General features: G+C 48.2%; 1 protein-coding gene across 7 annotated transcripts in view; it reads right to left on the reverse strand.

Annotated features, from left to right (window-relative positions):
- HELZ2 (helicase with zinc finger 2) overlaps positions 1 to 25,137 on the reverse strand; it is a 117,907-nt gene that overhangs the window by 58,026 nt on the left and 34,744 nt on the right. For all 7 annotated transcript variants that reach the window (XM_085619591.1, XM_085619588.1, XM_085619589.1 and 4 more), the window contains 3 exons: positions 10,796 to 14,294; positions 4,427 to 4,512; positions 2,213 to 2,350 (listed from right to left, as the gene is read on the reverse strand). In XM_085619591.1, coding sequence (XP_085475717.1) covers positions 2,213 to 2,350; positions 4,427 to 4,512; positions 10,796 to 14,294 — 3,723 coding nt within the window. The remainder of the gene's footprint in view (positions 1 to 2,212; positions 2,351 to 4,426; positions 4,513 to 10,795; positions 14,295 to 25,137) is intronic.

Genomic DNA, 25,137 nt, shown 5'->3' on the forward strand with positions numbered 1-25,137 from the left:
CCTCTCGCTCTGGTGATCTGCCTCACTGATATCATTAAATGCGTCTTGCACCCACATCACTAACCCAACCGCCCAGATCCCCGTTAGACACAAAGGCATGGCGGTTACCGTGTGACGTTACTCCCCCCTCCAGACCACACTCTGCAGACACGCTTTGTCACAGGCCTGGACAATTGTTGGCTCGTCGTTGTTACTCACCATTCCGCTGTGGATATGAGCCGTTTCACCTACCCCTGTCCGCCGGCACCGGAAAGTGATGAGCTGCCCCGCGCTGAAGTACTGTCTCGCGTCTCGTGCGGCGAGGGGGCGGCTCCTGGATTGAAATCGGACCACGTGACTTGCTGCCAATGAGAACACTCAACTGCTGATGGTGTACATAGTGGCCATCTTGTAGTGTGGTTCATGGCTAGGAAAACTTATCATGTCTTGAACATATTAGGCACTCGAGTGGGGTCGAAATGTATTTATTATCTGAATTAACTTCAAGTTAAGAGTCTTAACTTCAAGTGATGTGTCTGCTAGTGCAGTGGTCCTGTTGCACAAGGAATTGTGTAACATGGGAAGGCGGAGGTTATTCACCTTTCCCAACCTATGCAAGTCACTTCAGCCTATACACAGTGTCGCGCACCTATGCGGAAAATAATGTTGTGCGATCTACAGACACGGAGGACTCCAAACCAATATTCTGTGAGCGCATGTGCCATACTGTCATCTCACTCAGACTGCCATGCCCAGTGACAATTGCATCCCATCTATGGAGCATTCCCACGGGTGTACCAGGTGGATACTACATTCCTCTCATTCCAATGTGCTGGTATGGTGATATACATAAGATTATCCTGCCATAATGAGTGTCATCTCTCACCTAGGGAAGCCCAAGGTAGGACATCATTGAGGCCATGTTGGTCAATGGACAGGCGGTGTACCCATCGTGGTTCCATTCTGAAGAGTGCATGTTGTGTGATTCCAGAGTGGGCTTCAATGATCAGCCACTGAAGAGAGTCAAGTGTATGTTTCAGTGCTTTATAGTGGGTGTACATCTTAGTAGTGACTCTCTGGCACCTTATGTTACTCTTATGTTCAGTTATGCGTAATCTAACTGCCCTCATGGTCATCCCTAAATATTGTTTGTTGCACGGGCACACAACCATGTATATGCAGTGGGATGTATTGCAGTTAGTATGGCGTTTCAATATCCAGGTAAATGTGTACAAGAGCGTTCTCTTTTATGGCTCTCTTTTGATCACAGACCGAACACGTACCGCATGGATGGTGCCCTGTAACAGGAGGGAGACCCCAAAGCGTTTTTTGGCCTGTGTAGTTCTCGGTTTTAGGTCTTGTGTGTAGTAGGATAGCTTTCAAATGTTTTGATCGTTTGAAGGCAAATCTGGGTGCGGGTATGGTCAGGTCTCCAGTATTTAAGATGCCCCAGTGTTTCTTAATGATCTTTTTGATACGTGTGGAATCTGGCGTTAAAGATGTGACACACATCAGGGTATCAGTACTCACTTTGGGTGTTATATGCAACAATGACTCTCGGGGATTATTTATTGCCCTCTTGGATGAATTTTTTACCGGACGTGTAGGATACCCCCTTTGTCCTAGATTGTACTCCAAAACTTTGACTACAGTTCTGTAGTCTGTGAGGGTACTGCAGTTTCTCCGGATGCGGAGGAACTGCCCAAAGGGTAGGTTGTCTTTGAGGGCCCTGGGATGAGGACTGCTATACAGTAGCAGACTGTTCCTGTCTGTTAGTTTTTTGTATAGGTTTGTGCTCAGTCTTGAGTCATCAAGTCTCACCTCCAGATCAAAAAAGGGTATGTGCGTATCTGAGATGTGTGTGTGAATTAAAAAAATTAATTCTGTGTTCACCCACTGACAAATCTTCACAGGTGGAGCGATCCCCTTTCCAAAAGATTAAGAAGTCATAAATGAACCTTCTCCACAGGGTCATGCATTTTATATTCTCATACTACGGTCGGTTTTAAAGCTACCATGGACAGCAAACTTCAACAGGAATGATTAAAGCATATGAATCTATGAAAGATACAAACGCTTTAGAACAACAAGTCACTGTTTTCCTCGCATACCTTCTCCATGTAAAGCATTTCTGACAAAAATGCAGAAGAATGCAATATGTACAAAATACAAATCAGGTGTGCTTCCCATACCCTTTGCACATTCTTTTCATGTACATTTAAATCATCCTTACCTGGAGGCCCCTGGATGAGTGTGAAAGGGTTTCTCAGAGCTCTTGCAATCGCCATGTTCTGACTTGCATTAAGATGCTTACGATTACCAAACGCATTGAAGGTGTCCCTCTGCAGGATTTTGGAGTTGGTCATTATTCCTGTGAACAGGGTCAAACAGGTGTCACAGTGGCACCACACATTACATTTTGCTAAAACTCTCAATTGGCAAGGGATAGGTCTAGCAGAGTAGCCTAAGTCACCCACAGCACACACCAACACGTTAAATAACAGGAAGGGATACATCAACAAAATGGGGCTGAGAGGTACATAACCGTGAATCTCAACCAGTACTCGTTGAGAAAATGAGAAAAAAATATATAAAAAATAAATAAAAAGGAGGACCAGTACTAAAACGAGACCTGAACCTCTGGTAAAAGAAACATTTATCATCATGGATAATCATTTATGTATGTATGATTTGAATAGCACAACCAGGACCCAAAAGAGAATGATTTACCCAGACACGAGTATCAAGCTCACCGTTTCACAGATCTCAGGCTACACATCACGGATGATGTTTAAAGTAATTACCAGTTTTAATTCAAGCATTCCACCCATAACCTATTTATTTTCTTAGTGTATCCCCCTAAGAGCTACGAGTATGCCCAGAAGTGGGTCCTCTGCTAACTGTGCCACAGGATCAATCTAGACCTCATTAATGAGACCTAAATGGGCCCAAACCAGACTTGGTATGCCTGTATTGCCATCCAGCGTGGACCCAGATTGGCAGTTCAGGCTGGACTCTTCCTATTCAAGCAGGACCAAGGCGGATTTGCTAATGGCTGGTCCCATAGTTTAGAGTGGCACTGTGGACCGAAAAAGATTCAGTGGAATGCGCCCAGAGTAATTACCAGTGTCTGAGATTAATTCAAGCAATCGCCCATCACATTTTTATTTCCTCCATTCATAGTTAAAGGCAAATGTACAGTTCACAAGATACTAAAACAATAGATAGGTCTGAGAGAAGTGGACCATTGCTGCGATATAATGTAGTGTTCTTAAAATTAGTGTGTTTTCCACTCTTTCATACATGTATAAATGTGGTATTTGTTTAGTAAGTACCTAGCCAAAAGGGTAAGTAGTTAGCATCTCCAAATTTGGATTGGTGTAGGTTTAGAGCGGTTAGAAGCTCAACTATACTCCTCGTTCTGTAGGGCACTTCCTGCTTTGGGTTCTCCGGTGTGCCATATCTGCAATTTTAGCACTTATGAACCAAGTGGGTTTGTTAGACAAAGTGTATTAGGCCCCAGCATACTGGAAGCACTTTGGGAGCAGGCATCCTTGAAAGGCCTGAGTTAGTAACTGAACTGGGAGGAGGTGGGGCGGTTGTGTTTTTTATGGGCTGGATGTGGAAGTTTCTGCAAAGGAGGGAAAAAAAAAAAAAAAAAAAAAAAGTGTAGCCACATCTCATTAGTTTCCAAAAGCCCAACCAGACCTATTAAAATGGGTCCTCGAGTTGACAAGGCTAAATTTCATTTTAATGCAGTGAACCAATGATGGTAGTAAATAACCTTATAGAACAAGGGCAAGTGAGGGCATGACAGTGTTTTGTTGGTAGCAGTATCTGCCTTCCTGGAGGAGAGATCACTTAATCTGTTTTTGACTGGGCAATTACACAATTCAGAGAAGTTAGGTTGTAGCAATTTTGGAGCTCCAGTCAACTGTCAATCTTATGGACTTGTTGAAAACCTTTTAAACTTGGCAGACCATATTGCAGGTCCCTTATGGGTGCAAAGACATGAGGGTCATGCTATGCAGACATCCTCTACCACGTGGCCTAGCCCACCTAGTCTATTCCTAGGGTGGCTCACTCCAATTTAAAGAAGAAAAAAATAAATCAGCCTTCTTCACTGTGGGCTATGGCCCAGGCAGGACATGAATATTGCTACATTGAGTTCATTTGGGAAATTAATTTTCCAGTGCTCATATGCCCAAACTATGTTCTGATCTCATCTTGCGGAACATTATACTCCAAGCAGTGAAAATAGGGACAACTTTCTGTCCTATAAGGTATTGGTCAAGTACACAGTAGCCACAGTAAGTAACGTCTGGATGTTGCCTCCAGCATATCCAGTATGCACTGGGGCCTGTGCCTCCTGGCTTTTTAAGTCTGGTTTCTGAAGAAAAAAAAAAAAAGTAAGCACACCCAACCTTAATGAAAATTTTTACTTTACCTGTCCCCAGAGGATGTTTACCCACAGCTATACACTTGGCAAGGTCCGAGGCCCTGCTCAGGCGTTCCACAGCAAGCTCCTTGCGGCTGCATGAAAAGAAAAGGAGGCATTGAGGAGTGCATCTAAACGCATTGAGCTACAGGCCCACTAAATCGTAATTATTTCTCTTTGATTGGAAACGTGCCCATCACACCTTCAATTACACACCAACATAAAACTTGTACACTACCCCTGAAGTTACCAGCGATTCGACAGATCAATCGTAAGCGTGCAGTGTCTGTCATGCAAGTCTGTCGGCTGGAAAAATAAGGTACTCCCATTTACACATTTTCATGCATATTTTTAAATGAATCATTGTCCATGTATCAATGCTACTCTGCCATCCCACAAGTGAAACGCCCATCAGGGTTTTCTAAATCAGCAGTTTAAAAATATTAAAACAAACCACCAACGTACAACAAAATTGGGCTGGTTCAAAGGCTTTTTGGAAAATAGGACACAGGCGATTTCACTTAACCCTTTTAAATCTCGAACCATGCACATGGAAAAGGGTGTCCCTCAGGGCTCCTCTCTGAGCCCCACTTTCTTTAACATCTATGAGGCCTCCTTTGTGTAGATTGTTAAATACTGTGGCTTTGACATTACAGCTTATGCAGAAAATACCCAATTAATTATCTCATTTAGGCAAGATCTGGAGATTTCTTGACTGCATGAGGATAGCTTCTTGGATGACTCAACTCTGAGACTAAATGGAGATGAGATATAGATTCTGCTGTTTGGCAAGGAACAGGCCTCCTGGTCCGAAGACTGGTGGCCTTCTGAACAGGGGCCAGCTCCTTTCCCTAGGAGAGCAGTCAAAAACCTTTGTTTTCTGGTCGATGAGACTCCGCCCATGAAAGAACAGGTTATGTCTGTCTGTGGCATATGCTTTAGCACCATGCACATGCTCAAAAAAGTGTTCCAGTGGCTCGCGCTGAGGTCTAAGAGAACTTTGATTCAAGCCCTCTTTATGAGTGGTCTTGACTATGGCAATGCCTTGTTGGTGGCAGCTATCGAAAGTCTTCTTTCCAAACTATAGGCAGTTCATAACACTGCAGTGCGCCTGGTCTACAAGCTCCCTCTGGGCGCCCATTTAGTCCCCACCTTAAAAGCTCTTCACTGGCAACAGGTCAGGAAGCGTTCCCTGCACAAGTTTCTCTGTCTTGTTTTTTTGGTTGCCGTAAGAGCGTTTGTCTACTGTTTTGCCTCTGTTTTTGACCTGCATTGTTGCCTGTACCCAGTGCCCCGTTTTTCTTCGTGTTTTTTCATTTGTGCCTGTCTCCTTCCTGTGTGCCCGCCTACCTCGCCGCCCTCCGCTCTCCCTCCCCGCTCCCGCCTCCCGCCACCGCCATCAGCCCCGCCCCTTTTCTCTTCTGTTCCCTCCCCGCTCCCGCCTCCCAGCTGCTCCGCCCACCCGCGCACTTGGCCTTTAAATGGCGACCGTGCGACGCAGGTGAGTGTGACCCACTTGTGGGACACCCCCGCGCCGCACGGCCACCAGCTGCTGCGTGTGCCCCTGTGCCTGCCTCTGCCCCAGCGCCGGCCTCGCTGCCGCCTTGAGCGCTCCCCTTGGTTTGCCGATTTCTGTCGGAAATTTGTGCTTGTTTTTTTTTTGGTTGCCGTAAGAGCGTTTGTCTACTGTTTTGCCTCTGTTTTTGACCTGCATTGTTGCCTGTACCCAGTGCCCCGTTTTTCTTCGTGTTTTTTCATTTGTGCCTGTCTCCTTCCTGTGTGCCCGCCTACCTCGCCGCCCTCCGCTCTCCCTCCCCGCTCCCGCCTCCCGCCACCGCCATCAGCCCCGCCCCTTTTCTCTTCTGTTCCCTCCCCGCTCCCGCCTCCCAGCTGCTCCGCCCACCCGCGCACTTCGCCTTTAAATGGCGACCGTGCGAACGCGCAGCGGTCACGCGCAGCGGGCGCGCCGATTGTGCGCCGAAGGCGCGCCAAAGGTAAGCCCGTCCGCGACCGGATCGCGACCAGCGCCAGGACCCCTGGCCCCCGAAGACCCCGACCGACCCGCCAGACGTACTCCGCCGCCACCCTCTTCGCTCTCAACACCGGCCGACTACCGGAATGCCATCAAGCCACTCCAAGACATACCCACGGACCTTTCAGCTGCCACGCCTGCAAATTCACCTGCATCCGGACCAGCCCCGCACCAGCACCCGCCAAGTCGAACACCAGCAGCACCCACCTCAAGTGCATCCTGCTCAACACCCGCTCCGTCCACAGACACGCCATCGAACTCTGGAACCTTCTAGACACCACAGCCCCTGACGTTGCCTTCCTCACGGAGACCTGGATGAACGCCTCTTCAGCTCCCGACATCGCCATCGCTATCCCAGAGGGCTACAAGGTCGTCCGGAGGGACCGAAACGCCAACCAGATGGGAGGAGGCATCGCCATCATCCACAGGAACACCATCCGTGTCACGACCAGCACCGACAACACCCTGACCAGCGCCGAACACCTGCATTTCCAGATCCACACCAACCCGAACACCACCCTCAGAGGCACCCTGATCTACCGACCCCCTGGACCACGCACGCAATTCAGCGAGGACATCGCCGACTTCGTCAGCCCGCATGCCCTCCCCTCCGCTGACTACATCCTCCTCGGAGACCTCAACTTCCATCTGGAGAACAACAACGACCACAACACCAGCACCCTGCTCGACAACCTCGCCAACCTGGGACTCAAGCAACTGGTGTCCACCCCCACCCACCTCGCCGGACACACACTCGACGCCGTCTTCTCATCCTGCACAGACATCGACTTCAGCCACGCCACAGAGCTTCAATGGACGGACCACAGCTGCGTCCACTTCACCTTCAAGAGAACGACGACCCACCAACACCAGCAACACACCGCCCGCAGAAGCTGGAACAAGATCACAGCAGACCAGCTCGCCACCACCCTGAGCCAACACCCTCCGGCCAGCTCAGCGAACCCCAGCCAGGCCGCCGATAACATCACGAAGTGGATCAGCAACTGCGCGGACGAACTCGCCCCGCTGAGGACCCCGCCTAGCAGACCCGGCAGCAAGAAGGCCCCATGGTTCACCGACGAACTCAAGAGCTCCAAGAAGAACTGCCGAGCCCTCGAGAAAGTCTGGAAAAGGAATCCGACACCGGACAACAGGACCTCCTACAAACTTGCCACCCGGAAACACCACCAGCTGATCCGCGCCGCCAAGAGAACAGCATTCAAGGACCGGTTGGACAACAACGCACACAACAGCAAGGAACTCTTCAACATCGTGAAAGAGCTTTCCAACCCCAACGCAGGAAACAACGACATCACCCCATCGCAAGACCTCTGCAACTCCCTCGCCTCCTACTTCCACAACAAGATCACAGACATACACAGCAGCTTCAACAACCAGCCAACGCACACCACGACCGACCAGCCACCCCCCCCCACCACCACCCTCCACGCCTGGACCCCGATCAGCACCGAAGACACCATCCGCACGATGAACTCAATCCACTCCGGATCACCAACCGACCCCTGCCCTCACCACATCTTCAACAAGGCCGACGCTGTCATCGCACCCCACCTGCGAGACATCATCAACACTTCCTTCGACACCGCCATCTTCCCCGAGAGCTGGAAACACGCCGAACTCAGCGCTCTACTCAAGAAACCAACAGCGGACCCCACCGACCTCAAGAATTACCGCCCCATCTCGCTTCTCCCGTTTCCAGCCAAAGTCATCGAGAAGACCGTCAACAAGCAGATGGCCGCCTTCCTCGAGACGAACGGATCCCTCGACCCCTCACAGTCCGGCTTCCGAGCCAAACACAGCACCGAGACCGCCCTCATCGCCGCCACCGATGACATCCGAGCCCTGATGGACAATGGAGAAACAGCGGCCCTCATCCTCCTAGACCTCTCCGCGGCATTCGACACGGTCTGCCACCGCACCCTGGTACGGCGCCTCAGCAACATCGGAATCCAGGACAAGGCGCTGGAATGGATCATCTCCTTCCTCGACGGAAGAACACAGCGAGTCCGCCTACCACCGTACAAGTCAGAGGCCTCCGAAGTCATCTGCGGCGTCCCCCAAGGATCATCCCTGAGCCCCACCCTCTTCAACGTCTACATGAGCCCCCTCGCGGCCATCGTACGCAAACACCACCTCAGCATCATCTCCTACGCCGACGACACCCAGCTGATCCTCTCCCTGACCAACAACCCCGCCGCCGCCAGAGCCAACCTACACGAAGGGATGAAAGAGGTAGCCGAGTGGATGACGACCAGCCGCCTGAAACTGAACTCGGACAAGACGGAGGTCCTCATCCTGGGCTCCTCTCCCTCCGCCTGGGACGACTCCTGGTGGCCTCCCGCCCTGGGCACCGCACCCAAACCGACAGACCATGCACGAAACCTGGGCTTCATCTTGGACTCCTCCCTCTCCATGACCAGGCAAGTCAGCAGCGTCTCCTCGGCGTGCTTCAACATCCTACGCATGCTACGGAAGATCTTCTGGTGGATCCCCACTGAGACCAGGAAGACCGTCACCCAGGCCCTCGTCACCAGCCGACTGGACTACGGCAACGCCCTCTACGCCGGGACCACCGCCAAGCTCCAGAAGAGACTCCAGCGGATCCAAAACGCCTCAGCCAGACTCATCCTCGACATCCCACGATCCAGCCACATCTCCGGACATCTGAGAGACCTTCACTGGCTCCCCATCAACAAGAGAATCACCTTCCGCCTCCTCACCCACGCACACAAAGCCCTACACGACCAAGGCCCGAGCTACCTCAACAGCCGAGTCAACTTCTACGCTCCCAAACGCCACCTCCGATCAGCCAACCACGCCCTCGCCGCCGTCCCCCGCATCCGAAGAGCGACTACAGGAGGAAGGTCCTTCTCCTACCTGGCCGCCAAGACCTGGAACTGCCTCCCGTCCGACCTGCGCCTGACCCAAGACCACCTCTCCTTCAGGAAGAAGCTGAAGACCTGGCTGTTCGAGCAGTAGCGGCACCCCCCCCCCCCAGCGCCTTGAGACCCTATGGGTATGTAGCGCGCTTTATAAGTGTCACTGATTGATTGATTGATTGAGGCAAGGGCCCGGCATACCTGCGATCGAAGCTTTGTCCGTACTACCTTAGCAGACACTCAGAACAAAGATTTAAGTTCCTGCTGTAACCATATTCTGGTCGATCACTCTCCTACCTTGCCCCCCGCCCACCTCCCCCACCACCATTGGAACAAAGTGCCTCCACCACATTCGTGCTTGTTCAGATTTTGGTAGATTTCAAAACTTTTGATGATTTGGCACTTTTAATGGGTCGGCCTATCTTGGTTCTGTGGAGCGCATTGATACCCCTTTGGGAGAGAGTCGTTTGCTTATAACATTTTTCTTTTTAAATCATTTTTTAAAATTAGGTTTACCAATAAAACAATACAACAACAGTGTCACTCTCAGTCCATTACATGGTATCCATTAAAATTATCGCTACCGACAGTGAGATGGCCATATGCTAACAAACCTTTTAAACTGATTAAAAGGGAACAGATATGGGTGGCGGGACATAGCAGTAGATAAAGTGGGGGTGGGGGTATTGACATGAGAGGAGTACAGCGAGGGAGGCTCTGAAACAAAGGGGGGAGGGAAGGGAACTGAGTACTTATAACAGAACATGTCTTTTGTATAGCGATGAGGGGACCCAGTGAAATATTCACCCATTAGAGTATTCTTGGGAAATGTGTTCTCAGTGGACCCCTCCCTCACCGCTCAAAAGAAGCGGATGGAGAAGTTCAAACATTTTCATTAGGCTTAAAGGTGGGCGGGACAAAAGCACTATAGAATCAAGCCTTAAGCCTGAAATCTGCTATGTGTCTTCCAAACCCATGAAGTCAATCTCTTTTCTGGAGATTCCAGGATGTGAGCAACAGAAAAAGGGAGCACATTGCCAAGATGGGATGAAAACCTTTTACCTTTAACAAAAGTAACAACAAATAATGATCAGTTTATTAACACAAGCTTGCTTGTTTGAACTGAAGAGAATTCAACAATGCAATGTCTTCCTCCATGATCCTGGACTAGAATGTAGTTACATAGATCAAGTTAACTTAGTAGAGCTAGCTTTGCTGACCCTATACCAACTGTAAGTACATGAACCTTGCCCCGTTACCGCATGCAGATAGACAGGGAGGAACCTCACATTTTTTACTTTCTAATCAAAACGATTCTTCAAATATATTTATAGTCTTGGTCAGTTATTTCAAGTGAAAATGTACCAATCACTCTCCCTTAACCCACTCAACAGAAGATGGGCACGAAGCACAAACAACAATTAAATCAGGATGTAAGCAACTTACACCTCAGGCAACAGCTGCGGAATGAGCTCCACTGTGAATCTGGCAGAGTCCTCGAACACTTGCATGGGAACAGTAGTCATGGAGACATGGTGGAGTTGGAAGTCCACCTTTTCAAACATCTTCCTATCAGACATCGGATTGTCTTCCGTGGAAGTAGTGAAGCCATGAGCCACCCACGTGTATGTGGTCGGGTCCAGTTCCAGCTTCCGATCCTTTCCAGACACACTGAGCATTCTGAGCTTGTGGCAAAGGTTTTCCTTGTTGGCAGGATCAGGAGGAGGGATCTTCTCCAAGTTCTCAAGCCGAATGCAGAGGTAGCAGTGCTGGAAGTCCACCTTGATGCAATGTTCTCGCAAGAAGTCTCTGGACAGACGGAAGGACCCAAGCAGGGGCTGGCATTCCTGGGTCCATTTCAATGGAAGGTCATGTAGGACAATACTGCTATTTTCAACCACTGCACTGGTTGCAGACTCCATAGAGCACAGAGGCTGCCAAACTTTCCTGTACTCTAAAGGATCTCTATATACAGATTTCGGTCTCAGTGTGGCATATTCCGTAAAGCACTCAATAATTTTTTCTGAGTGTTCGACGCAGACATCATAACCAGGTGCTACCTTCCATAGCTGAACACAGGGTGTCAAAAAGCCCCGGTGGATGCTGGAAGTCAGTTGCACTGTTGCTGTGTTGCCAGCACGCAGCTCCAGAGATACCTCCAAATAGTGTGAGCAACGGCTCCTTGCTACTTTTCCCACGGAGGTTGACTTTAGGCGTCCATTGTGGAGGAGAGGGATAATCTCTTCAAACTGCTCATTTCGGAGTGCTTTTAAAACCTCCTTCCAAATAGGGGCACTGACGGAGATGAGGTTGTTATTGTGAACCAAAATGGAACGCGCTGTGCTCTTCTCAGGGTCCACAGAATAAACCCTTCGTCTCCATGACAGGCTAGTATAGCCCTCAATTGGATTGAACCCCGGTTGCTCTGTAAGCTGGAGGTAGCTGTAGTTTAACTTTATGCAGTCTGGCAAGGTGTCCTTGTTCAGAGGAAACATAATTCCAAAACATTTAGACTCCACAGTCACCACAAAGGCCAGCTTTTGTTGAACTTGAAGCTGAAGATATGTGGCAAGTTGCAGAGAGTATGCCCGCTTCTCGTAGGCTTGCGCCTTCCCATTCTTTCGGCTAAAGTCATGGCATAAAAAATCAATTTCCTTCGGCAAATACTCTGGTGTGTTCTTGCAGAGAGCACTGTGAAGGTGCCTCTGCACAACAATGTCGATGTATCGTCTGATAGGAGAAGAGGCCCAAGTGTAGCTATCAATCTGCAGCGAATAGTGACCTGCTTTGGACTGCTTTGTAGAGTTGGATCGGTTGAAATACGACCTACCCAGGAGCTTCCTGAACTCCAGGCAAACATGGGCCAATTTGGGATGCAGGTCATCAGTCGCTAGGAGGTCAATCATTTGGTGGAAATCTCGTCTTCTGGCAGCATCCTGGAGGAAGTCCCACAAAGGAGTAAGCATAACAAATTCACTGCTGGCAGTGTAGACATGTTCAGTGGAGGGACCATTCAGATGGTGCGACAGGTGGATCGAAAGTGGGATCAGGTGACTTTGTTTATTCTTGAACTGTATTGCACGCTGAATATCTGGAGCACTTTGACATCGCAGGGGCATTAAATCCTTGGTCTGATTTTTGTTGGTCAAGAACTCTGCCACAAAGTTGTTGAACATGATCATCAGCTCTGCAATCATTTGATGTGCCCTTCTATTCCCAGGAGAGCAGTCTTCATCCAACTGGTCATAGTAACAATCATCCTGGAGACGGCATTTCCGATGCACAGTGGTGAAGCGACACAGAACATGAAGACTGTCTTCAACTGTATCGAACCGGAGTCGCCCTGAAGGACAACCTTTAAGGATGTATTCCGCTTCTTCGTATGACATCTGCCGATCAGAATTGATCACAGATAAGGAGAAAGTTCCCTTTACTACTATGTCAGTGTCCTTCTCCATCACAATAAACAAGGAGATAACCCGGCGATCCTTGTCAGGCAGAAGGCTGAACAAGTCCTGGCTAAGCTCAGGAGGAAACATATGTAACGGTTCTCTACCTGGGGCATAATAGGTTGCCCCACGTCGCTTGGCTTGTTCATCCAATGCACTACCCTTCAAGACAACACCAGCTATATCCGCAATATGTACACCAACTTCATAATGGCTACCAAGGTCTCGTACAGTGATTGCATCATCCAAATCTTTGGCATCCTCTGGGTCTATGGTGAAAGTCAGATAGTTGCGGCAGTCCTTGAGGTCTCCCAATAAATGGCTGGACCTGCCAGTTTTCAATTGGGCAATTTCCTTTGTTACAGAAACTGGATATTTAGAGCTTCTATCCAGTTCATTTTCTATATCAAGGATTTTCAAGCCCTGCTCTGCTGTCACAGCCAAAGGTAAAATATTCAGCACAATTCCCAATGGATAGTAAAAGCCTTCTCGCCAACAGATAATCTGAACAACAAAGAGTCGGGTCCTTTTGATCTCCTCTGTGAGCTTCTCTGTTCGTAGGGTGTGGATCTTCTGCTTTTTGATGGAGCGGATAGGGATGACGTTTGGTTTATCCTTGAATCCTGGGGAAAATATTTTGGTTACAGATTGGTTTATGGGAACCATCACACGAGAATCATGTGGATCCATAGTGCACACATACTTCTGCTGGCTCTCTGCTTTCTTGAGCACACCAATTACTTTCCCATGGAGGCCAAGGGAGGACCTATCTGCAAAGCTGGAAGACAGGATTTGCACCACAACCTCATCTCCACTGAAGGCCATACCACAATTTACCCGTCCTTGGATCACAATATGCAGAGGAGGAGAGTCATCCAAGCTGAGAGCATAGGCTTTTTCAAATCCTTCCTTGACAAGCTCACACCTTTTGTATAATTTGGGCTGCATTGTCAAATAGTCAACTAAAGTAGAAGATGGGAAACTTGTGTAATGTGGGTTGCCAGCCTTGGACTGCTGTTCACCAGTCTCTACATTAAGAAAACCTTCCTGGGTCACAGTTACCAGAGCATCCCTGCTGCTGTCCAAAAGTTCCTGCAAGATAGGATCATCAGAATTGACATCAAAGTCAGAGGACCAGGAATCTGCGTCGCTGCTCCAGTCTTCATCCTCCTCCTCCTCCTCCTCAGGCCTTTTCCTCCATAACTCTAAATCTGCAATGGCCTGCTTGGTCTGTTCAATGGTGAAGTTTTCAGGGTATGCACTTTTGTTAAGTACGCACTCTTGGATGTAGTGCTTCCAGATCTTACTGCATTTGCCAAACGAGCACAGGGCCACAGCATCTCCAACAACGATAACTTGAGACTGAGCCCTGGTCATGGCTGTGTTCAGGACCCTGGCTTCATTGAAGAAGTCAAGACTGGGAGATGACGAAGTGAAGTTCATAATGCTCTCCCTTGTGTGAACAGTGCTTATGAGGATGACTCTGAACTCCCTTCCTGAGGAAAAAAAAAACAAGGTATAAAAAATCACTGAAGTGTGTAAGGGTATATACAAATCTAAATTAACAGAACATTAGATATTTGCATCCTTAATTGTCTTCTGTATATTCTAAATAAGTCTCAGGTTCTTCCATAGCTTTCTCAACTTTTGAACCTCTTTGTAGGGTCACAAGTTTTTTTTTCAGGCCTGCCTTGGGAGAGGGGGGGTGGTTCCTATTGGCCATCGTTTTTGGAAGAAACACGTCAGGAAGTGGCACTGGCAAACCCCCAAGCTATCCGCAATGGCTTGCTAAACGTACTGCTCTTCAGAGACTTTGAAAATAAAGATGTGCACACAAACCCTCACCTTGTAGCTGATACTATGAGAGACAGCAATCAAGAAATGCCAAGAATCCCCAGATTATCATCCCCTCCATAACACACAAACGCTTCAAACCCTACTCTGCCACTCGCCATGGAAAGTCCAATTAATAGTCAAAGTAGAAAAATCTGTTGCATTACACAATCAGCAATAGAGCTACCATTCCTCCAGCGCAGAAAGCAGTAACTGCCACTCTCTTGATAAAATCAATTACTTCAGAGTTACACATAAAACAATCCACATTACTTCTACCACACCCATATATATGTATGTGCTCCAAAGCAGATTAAAGGAATCCTGATACAACTCCTTTCACCATCATATTTCTGAAAGTTGCTTTTACAATGGCAAACAGTTCAATTACTACCAATACCCTTACAAAATAACATTCCCCATCACATTGATACTGTGCATTCAGAGTTTGCTGTACATTGTACAAACTCCCTCAATATTTAGTTATTTCACTTTGGGTTCTATGTTGTCTGTTGAATTTATTTTCTTTCTACTCCTTTGCTAGTGGCCTCCAGAACAAAGCAAATATCTTCATAATCTCCTTTTCACCTCGGCTTCTCTACTTTATTTACTCTCTCTCTATGGCTATTCATACACACCAACCGTGAGTTCAATGCCCTTGTTAGGCTGTGCAAGGACATTATATTGCTTCTAAGGAAGAGATTTTGAGTGATTACACCTCAGGAGGATGGGGTGCAGATGAAGGCCTACTTGCAAGGAGACCAATATCAACAAAGCAGTAATCTGAAGGAGCCTTTTAAGGAACCAGTCACCACCTCCAGTAAACTGAACACCAAACTGAAGAGACAAGGAGCCTTGAGCAACAGAATAGGAGACAAAGTTTTCATTTGAACCGAGGAGTGGAAAAACCTGCAAGCAAGGACCTATCAGGCATTGTCACTCAGTAGCCCTTGGAAACCTGAACAAACCAATGGAAATTTCTAGTCGATTGACCAGTTGAGTGTCAGTAATCTGCAGTCACAGCTCCCAATATGACTGAAGAATCGAAATTCGAGTAAACAATCTGTGGTACCACATCTTATGTTAAGCAGGGTTAGTGAACCATCTATTGAAGAGTGGAGAATACCAATTTACCCTAAAGATAACAATTTTCCCCAGTTCAAGATACATATTTCCACACACACAATTTTCACCCAAGAGACCCTGAATGAAGACGTTGATCAATTTGAAGCTCGACCAATAGCTCTCTGATCAGGCAGAAATCAGTCTATTTCTAAGCTTGGATAATGTTAAGAGATTGGTTGTCACTGGGTCTTTAAAGCATGCATACGAAAAAGTGATAAAAAATGCATCTGAAATGCCTGCAAACATTCTTTCTAACGGAGTTCAATGTACATGATTCACACCAACCTTACAATGGGGTGGTGGTAGCAAATTATTTGCATGACTTCAGAAGATCTGAGAAAGGAACACTTCGAGCATGATGTACCATTTCCAGTCACAAAACCGGGATGTGCAATCTGCAAACTAACTTGTTTACGAACGGGAATGCAATTTTCGATGTGGCCTACATACTAATAGGTTGCATTGCGAACTGAACATTTTCAAGAGGTGGGACCCACAAAATGAACTGCATCATGGATATTAATTAGGCAGTATAAAGTCTGTGACCTCTGATTTGCTTGTTTCCATCCATGATTTTGCAGCCAAAGACAAAAGTCCTCTGTCCCTCTGTTCATGCAATTGTATTCCCAAACGGGAAACTTTTTTTTTTTCCTTAAATCAGCTGGTGTCCTTTAAAAAAAACATTAGCCACACTGTGGGTCGCTACTCACTGGTAGATTAGGAGCCGCTTTTGGTGGGCCGGTAAAGTCAGAGCAATAAATAAAGGTGTCTTTAAATTATGTGTTTATTTTGTCACATTTGCCAGAGATTCAAAGACAGAGGTCAAATGGCAGGCTAAGTCTTCTGACAAATTGCGGCGTACTTTTTATTTTTAACATGGGGATTGTTGTTTACAAGCTCCTTTCATTTTGCAGTTAGAGAAAGAAAAGTTAGATGAATGATGTGGCAATCTTGTAGGAGCACAGGGAATGTGAAAAGAAAGGATGTCAGATGACTTTTTTTTGCAACAAACAGAATGAAGATACATGTAAATTAACTGCATGTATTCATCACTTAGGGAAGGAAATATAAAGTATCTTTCTTGTAATTCTGAAATATGCTGGAAACGGAGCTTTTAATAAGATCAAATCAAGACACTCTACTTGGTGATGCATGAACGACTAATATTCACAAACACTTTCTACACATCATTTGTGAGCTGTGTAGATGCATCAGTAAAACGGTGCAAATTTAGTGTCTATTTAAACTGGAAAGTTTCCGTCTATAAAAAGGACAGTGTGCTACCACACAATGCTTTAATTACACTGAAAAATCACCCCAGCCTCATGTCCATTAAAGGTAGGTGGGTCGTGAGCATCCGTCTTTCTAAAACTTAGGAGGCACTGCTTTAAGGGGAGCTGTACTGTTAAAAAGTGTGTGTGGTGTGGTGTGTGTTCTCCCCCCCCCCCCACCCCTCCCTCTCCTCCTCCTCCTCCCCTCAGGACCACTGACGTTCTCCACAAGGCCGCCTTCACAATACTCAAAGGAATAGCTTCACGTTTGTAAATCAGACAATAAATCCTTGGCGGTGTCATTATCTGGTCCATGGTTTGCAACCACTACTGAAGTCACAAACCATTGATACATTCTTCTCCAAATCTTAAATAGGCGGCAGACGCCTCGTTCACTTCCCCTTCTATCTGCGATTCGAACAGTCACAAAAACCCTTTTACCAGTTGCAAAGACCTTTCTTACTTCTAAAAAGGCTTATGTAAATAGTAAAAATGTATATAAGGGATTAAAATGTATTTACCCCCCTGGAGGCTTTGCAAACTCAAAATTCCTTTGTACAGCAGGCCTTTAGGTAATACATACGTTTTACTGCTTTAACTTCATCTACTCAGACAGAGGAGGGTAGAATTACATTAACAAAAAAGGGAATTGCAGGGGCTAAGAAGGTATGAGACCATGAATAATAGGAGCATCTCTGAAATACCAGATGCCCATTCTTAGAAAATATTTTAGCATTGTAATACACAAACAATTAAATAGCAGAAAACAATAATGACCATCTCTTATGATTTAGAATCTTCCGGAATATTTTAACATATGGTCAGGAAAGAATCATTAATTGGTTGTACATCTTGTACATTGGACCCTTAAGTATACACAGCCAATCTACTCAATTAAATATAGCAGTTATGGTTAATTAAGGCCTCTAGTGCACACAAGTAATCAAAGTTCCCCATGAATGCATCATTAATGCCCAAATTCTGTTCAAAAGTTTCAACAATATTAACACAGCCAACACGGTTCACAGGACAAAACAGCGCTTTTTCAACAATAGTTATCTTACTATTAGAGATATGAAATACATTTATGAGTCAATGGTGTTACAGGACAACTTTGTATTGACAATCTTCTATGTTCTGGTCATATCTTAGAATTAAGCCCCTTGATAAGGGTGTTTTGAACAGAAAGGCACTTGAGGTTCAGAACAGGTTAAGCTGATCCAATACCAAGGCTTGAGTGTTGTTTCGTTGATAGGAGCACATTGACACCTTACTCAGGTGTAGTGCAAATGGCACTCCTATATATAGAGACCACGTGATGACCTTTGACTACCACTGTTTTAATAGACTAAGTGTTTTAATTTACTTTATCTTGAATGTATGACATGTTTTCTGCACTTGCATGGACTTATGATTTTTTCATGTCTCCTTAAAGTTGCAGAGTGGGAGTGTTTCACAGAGTAGAACAGCCTTGCCAGAGACAGAACATGTGAGATGTGTGTTTGAAAGCATGAGAGAGCGAAAGGTGTGGAATGTACTTCTGTCTCGAAATGTGTAGTGTTATAGGCAGAGGTGCACAACTGCGTATTGGGAAATGAAGTGTGTGGTGCTATATGCAGTGGTGCACAAATGGGCATTATGTTGTACATTGGGATGGTTTATGAAGCTTTTACTATTGGCTTTGACATGTCCTCATGCCATCTTGAATTCAGACTCCTGAGTTTTGCACACACAAGCAGGCCCGCCGGTTACTCACGTTATTTAGGTTATTCATGTTCAAGATTGTTTTCTGTACTTTTGGATAGGTTTTCTATTTTTGCAAGCTTCACTAAGATAAGGGGCTGGAACATGTGGGAGTGCAAAAGAATACGTGAAAACTCAATCGCCTTTAGAATGCTTGTGGGAGATCGGCCATCTTCAGTAAATTTCCTTGGCGCAGAAGAGGTCTTCTCAGAAACTTCTAGTGCATTGAGATTATAAAACAGGGGTTTCTGGACTTGGAAAGCGGGATTTTGTTTAAAACCTGAAGGATGGACGTGTCTTTTCAGTGTGGTAGTTCCTGGCTTGATGAGTCTTTTGATTCCAGGACTGCGAATCCCCCAGTCTGGTTTGGGCTAAGATGAAGCTATTGCAGCCGGTGATGTACTTTCTCCGATTATTGGCACTGTGATGTGTGAGTGTGTACATTCAAGTCTCCAGTGGTTATAATCATCTGATGTATTCTGTGTATACATCGTTATATCTTTTCATGATTTCCTTTGACAGGGTTTATTAATCAATCAATCATTGGAAACTGTATAGCGCGCTACTCACCCAGGGGGTCTCAAGGCGCTGGGGGGGAGGGGGGGGGGGGGGAACGTCACTGCTCGAACAGCCAGGTCTTGAGTTGCTTCCTGAATGCGAGATGGTCCTGGGTTGTCCGGAGGTGAATGGGGAGGGAGTTCCAAGTCTTTGCTGCCAGGTAGGAGAAGGATCTTCCTCCGGCGGTGGCTCTTCGGATGCGAGGTACGGCAGCGAGGGCGAGGCTGGCGGAGCGGAGCTGGCGGGTGGATTTGTGGATGGTCAGGCGGTTGTTGAGGAGCTTGGGGCCCAGGTCGTGGAGGGCCTGGTGTGCGTGGGTGAGGAGTCTGAACGTGATCCTCTTGTTGACGGAGGAGCCAGTACAGGTCTCTCAGGTGTCCGGTGATGTGGCTGTGTCGGGGGATGATGTCCATGACGAGTCGTGCGGAGTTTCATCTGGAGTTTGGCGGTGGTGCTGGCGTAGAGGGCGTTCCCGAAGTCCAGCCGGCTGGAGACGAGGGCCTGGGTGACCGTCTTCCTGGTCTCGGTGGGGATCCACCGGAAGATCTTTCGAAGCATGCGCAGGGTGTTGAAGCATGAAGACGCGACAGCGTTGACTTGTCTGGTCATCGAGAGGGAGGAGTCCAGGATGAAGCCCAGGTTGCGTGCATGGTCTGTTGGCTTGGGGGTGGCGCCCAGGGCAGGGGGCCACCAGGAGTCGTCCCAGGCGGAGGGTGATGATCCCAGGATGAGGACCTCCGTCTTGTCCGAGTTCAGTTTCAAGCGGCTGTTCTTCATCCATTCGGCGACGTCTTTCATCCCTTCGTGTAGGCTGGCTCTAGCGGTGTCCGGGTCGTTGGTGAGGGAGAGGATCAGCTGGGTGTCGTCGGCGTAGGTGATGATCTTGAGGTTGTGTTGGCGTGCGATGGCTGTGAGGGGGCTCATGTAGACGTTGAAGAGGGTGGGGCTGAGCGATGACCCCCTGAGGAACGCCGCAGATGACTTCGGTGGACGCTGACCGGAACGGGGGGAGGTGGACTCTCTGGGTTCTTCCAGCGAGGAACGAGATGATCCACTCCAGGGCCTTCTCCTGGATTCCGGTGTTGTTCAGGCGCTGTACCAGGGTGCGGTGGCAGACGGTGTCGAACGCCGCGGAGAGGTTCAGGAGGATGAGGGCCGCTGTTTCTCCGTTGTCCAGTAGGGATCTGATGTCGTCTGTGGCTGCGATGAGGGCGGTCTCCGTGCTGTGGTTGGCTCGGAAGCCGGACTGTGAGTGGTCGAGGGATCCGTTTGTCTCGAGGAAGGCGGCAAGCTGTCTGTTGACTGTCTTCTCGATGACTTTGGCAGGAAACGGGAGGAGCGAGATGGGGCGGAAGTTCTTGAGGTCGGTGGGGTCTGCTGATGGTTTCTTCAGTAGGGCGGTGATCTCGGCGTGTTTCCAGCATTCTGGGAAGGTGGCGGTGTTGAAGGAGGCGTTGATAATGTGGCGGAGGTGAGGTGCGATGATGCGGTCGGCCTTGTTGAAGATGTGGTGTGGACAGGGGTCCGTGGGGGATCCGGAGTGGATAGTGTTCATCGTGCGGGTTGTGTCTTCGATGCTGACCGGGGTCCCGGTGCGGAGGGTGGCGGTGGAGGGCATCGGTGCGGTGGTGGGGTTCGTGGTTGGTGGGCCGAAGCTGCGGTGTATGTTGGCGATCTTGTCGTGGAAGAAGGCGGCGAGTGAGTCGCAGAGGTCTTGCGAGGGAGTAATGTCATTGTTTCCGGCGTCGGGGTTGGAGAGCTCTGTGACGATGTTGAAGAGTTCCTTGCTGTTGTGGGTGTTGTTGTCCAAGAGTTCCTTGAAGGCTGTCTTCTTCGTGGCGCGGATCAGTTGGTGGTGTTTGCGGGTGGCGTGTTTGAGGGCCGACATGTTGTCTGGTTGGAGCGCCAGGTGTTCTCCAGGGAGCGGCAGTTTTTCTTGGAGGTGTTGAGTTCGTCGGTGAACCAGGAGGCTTTCTTGCTGCCTTGTCTGCTGGGAGGGTTCTTGAGTGGTGCGAGGACGTCTGCACAGTGTGTGATCCACTGTGTGAGTTTATTGGCGGCTTCGTTGGGGTCCGTTGAGCTGGCGGGGGGTTCTGGTTGAGGGCGGCGGTCGGTGGGGTTGAGGGCGGCGGTTGAGGGAGGTCGGTGATTATGTTCCAGCTCCTGCGAGGGGCCTGTTGTGGGTGGTGGCGGGTCGTTGTCTTTCTGAAGCTGAAGTGGACGCAGCTGTGGTCAGTTCATTGGAGTTTGGTGGAGTGGCTGAAGGCGACGTACTTGCTAGAAGAGAAGACTGGGTCAAGCGTGTGGCCGGCGTAGTGGGTGGGGGTGGTTACCAGTTGCTTGAGTCCGAGGTTGGCAAGGTTGTCCAGCATTGCGGTGGTGTTGCGATCTTTGTTGTTCTCCAGGTGGAAGTTGAGGTCTCCCAGGAGGATGTAGTCGGTAGAGTTGATGGCGTGCGGGCTGACGAGGTCAGTGATGTCTTCGCTGAATTGTGTGCGTGGTCCCGGTGGTCTGTAGACGAGGGTGCCTTTGAGCGTGGTCTTGGGGTCGATGTGTACCTGGAAGTGGAGGTGTTCGGCGGAGGTGAAGGTGTCATCGGAGTTGGTCGTGATGCGGATGGTGTTCTTGTGGACGATGGCGATGCCTCCTCCCGTCTGGTTGACGCGGTCCCTCCTGGTGATCTTGTAGCCGTCCGGGATGGCGATGGCTACGTCGGGCACTGAGGAGGCGTTCATCCAGGTGTCCGTGAGGAAGGCGATGTCTGGTGAAGTCGAGTCGAGGAGGTTCCAGAGTTCAACGGCATGTCTGTGGATGGAGCGGGTGTTGAGCAGGATGCACATCAGACGATTGTTGCTGGGGCTCGGTTTGGCTGGTGCGATGCCTGTACGGAGGCCTGTGAAGTGGCAGGCTAGGCAGGTGAAGGGTCCGTGAGTGTGTCTCGGGGTGGCTCAGTAGCAGGCGGTGTTTCGTTCGGCGTTGAGTGCGAGGAGGGTTGGGGGCATCATAAGTGTAGCGGGTGTGCTGGCGACGGAGAGGACCAGGGGGTCTGGCACTGGGCGCGGTCCAGGCGCGGACGGGCGCAGACGGGCTTACCTTTGGCGCACATACGGCACACATACGGCGCACATACGGCGCACATACGGCGCACATACGGCGCACATACGGCGCACATACGGCGCACATACGGCGCACATACGGCGCACATACGGCGCACATACGGCGCACATACGGCGCACATACGGCGCACATACGGCGCACATACGGCGCACATACGGCGCACATACGGCGCACATACGGCGCACATACGGCGCACATACGGCGCACATACGGCGCACATACGGCGCTCCCGCTGCGCGCGCCCGCTGCACGGTCGCTCAGGGGGCGTCATAAGAAGGGGCCGGGAGGGAGGAGCAGCTGGGTGGTGGGAGCGGGGCGGCCTATGGGAGAGCAGGGGGGCAGGGCCGCAGAGAGGCAGCGGCGGGAAACAACAGCAGCGCTAGAATGGCGAAAAAGGCGGCAAATCCAAGGCAGGCTGAGCGGCAGGAGAGGATGGGCGACCAGGCCTAGGGGAGGCTGAGAGGTCAACTCGCGTCTGATTACTTGTATTGACCAGTGCTGATTTCTTGCAGTGGAAGTTCAGTATTATCATTATCTGCTTGTATTTTTATCCCATGCATTTACGTACTTGTAAGGGTGTTATTCATTCTCCCTCCCTCACTCACTCACTCCCTCCCTCCCTCCCTCTCTCTCTCATGTGACATCTGGGAAAACCGGTCAATAATGCTCAAATAAAACCCCACGCTTTATTGTGAAAACTGTCTTGATGTGCCTCATTTTATGATAGTGAAACACCTTTTCAGGTGTTTTCTTGCTTCGCCGTGTGTGCCTTCGTGTGGGAGTGCTGTAGTGCTTTTATTTAGGAGTGCAAAGCAAGACATCAAGGTACCAAACCACCCACCATCACATTACTCAAACCACTAGACCCAGACAATATATTCCACAAAGTACACATCGAAGCCTGCTCTATCACAACATACCATACTATACTTTCACAATATATCACACAAAACTTCGACAAAACACTTTGCAACTGAGCACACTGCAATAAGGTAAGGGGAAAAAAGCGACGCTCTAGGGCTTTTCTGTGACTGGAGAAAAAGCAGGCAGAGAGAAGGATAAACTACACTCCCAGGCTAAAAGATTAAGACGGTTGGCACCAGCACTGACAGGAAACCAAAATACTCCCATATCAGAAATCAGTAAATCACAATAATATAACTACAACTCAAAAACACAGGTCGAATGCAGATGTGCAACACCTGTATCCACCACACAGAGGTCCACTGGAGCTTCCACATCAGACTATACGGGCACAGAAAACACTGGTTAGGTGGGTGAGCATTCTGCCCATAGCAGCCCTTCATTGGGTAAATTGCTCAACGCGGAGACAAACTGCCCTTCAAGATTAGAAATGCATAGTAATGACAAGAAGTTGGTTAACACTGCCCTATACAACACAAATTGGTTATCAAAGATCTCATGGAGAACAGGTGACATGTAATGTTACACTTGTGCTCTGGAAGTTGGGTAGAGACCTGGACTTGGCAGTACTAAAGCAATGGCAGTAGTAAAATCATGGAAAGTCTATAAAGAGATTGTGGGTTTAGTGGACTAAAACACACCATTATATAGAAAATACATAAAAAAAGATTTTTACATTTGAGTTACTAGAAGCAATTTTTAAAAATCTTACATGGTTTCAATGCTATGGCTGCGGGAAAACGTGTGTATTGCACATTGAAAAGGGGAAGTTGAATGGGTCCTTTAATCAAATGGACAATGAAAAGGGGCCTGGTTTATGTGGAGCACTACATAGTTGGACAAGAGCTTAGCAGAACTCCATATTATTGCAGGAATGGTTTTTTGAATAAGTTTTAATCTCTTCACCAAATAAAAGAGAATTCACAAGTCACATTTATAGATAAAGATTTAAGGGACAGTCAATATTTTAATTGGGAGCTTTGGGGAGGGAGAGTCAATGACAACTATTCATCCTTATCAGGAAGGCTTTATTAAAGGTTTGTGCAGCAAAAGTGACATAAAGGAGCAATTAATATTATTGTAGACAAACATGGAGATCCTTCCAGTGGCACTTTCCGCTGATGCAGTGCATCAGAACAGTACGCTCTGGTTCAAGAGTTTGGGTTTGGTTTACACAAACAGTTGAAATGAGTAAGCAATTCTTTCTTTCCCACTGGTGGGCTGAATTGTCAGATGTACTCTAAGGACTCTATGTTCATCTTATGCACACCTGTTAGGATGCATTGGTTCTGGTCTTCCCAACTTTATTCTATGTTAATGAAGTTGTTAGAAAATGGATGTGCTTTAAAAGTAGAAAATTAGATTTGAACACCCCCACTGCACAAACTAACTGCGCCCTTACTCCCCCAGCAGATAAAATCTAGATCAGATCACGGTAGATCTGCAGCAATACAGTAACTACAAAGACTCTGGCACCGTGCCACACTGGTTGCTGGAGTTAGGCTGCTGAGTGCAATGAACACGATGCTACCATCTATACCCAAAGCAAGAATTAAAAAATGTAAACCGCAAAAAGATCACTAAGCATGAGGCATGTTGCAAAGTAAAGATCGGGCACAATATGCAAATATTACAAGCCATGCCACTGATATCAAATTAGGGTCCATAAAACTGTGGTGTCTGCAGGCAACTTATGTTTAAGCTCCTGACTTAATAGAAACTGTAGCCTTCAAATTAGCTCAATGCAAAGGGGGATGAGACTTTAAAC

The sequence above is a fragment of the Triturus cristatus genome, chromosome 7 (assembly GCF_964204655.1).
Source record: "Triturus cristatus chromosome 7, aTriCri1.1, whole genome shotgun sequence".
NCBI classification, from domain to species: domain Eukaryota; kingdom Metazoa; phylum Chordata; class Amphibia; order Caudata; family Salamandridae; genus Triturus; species Triturus cristatus.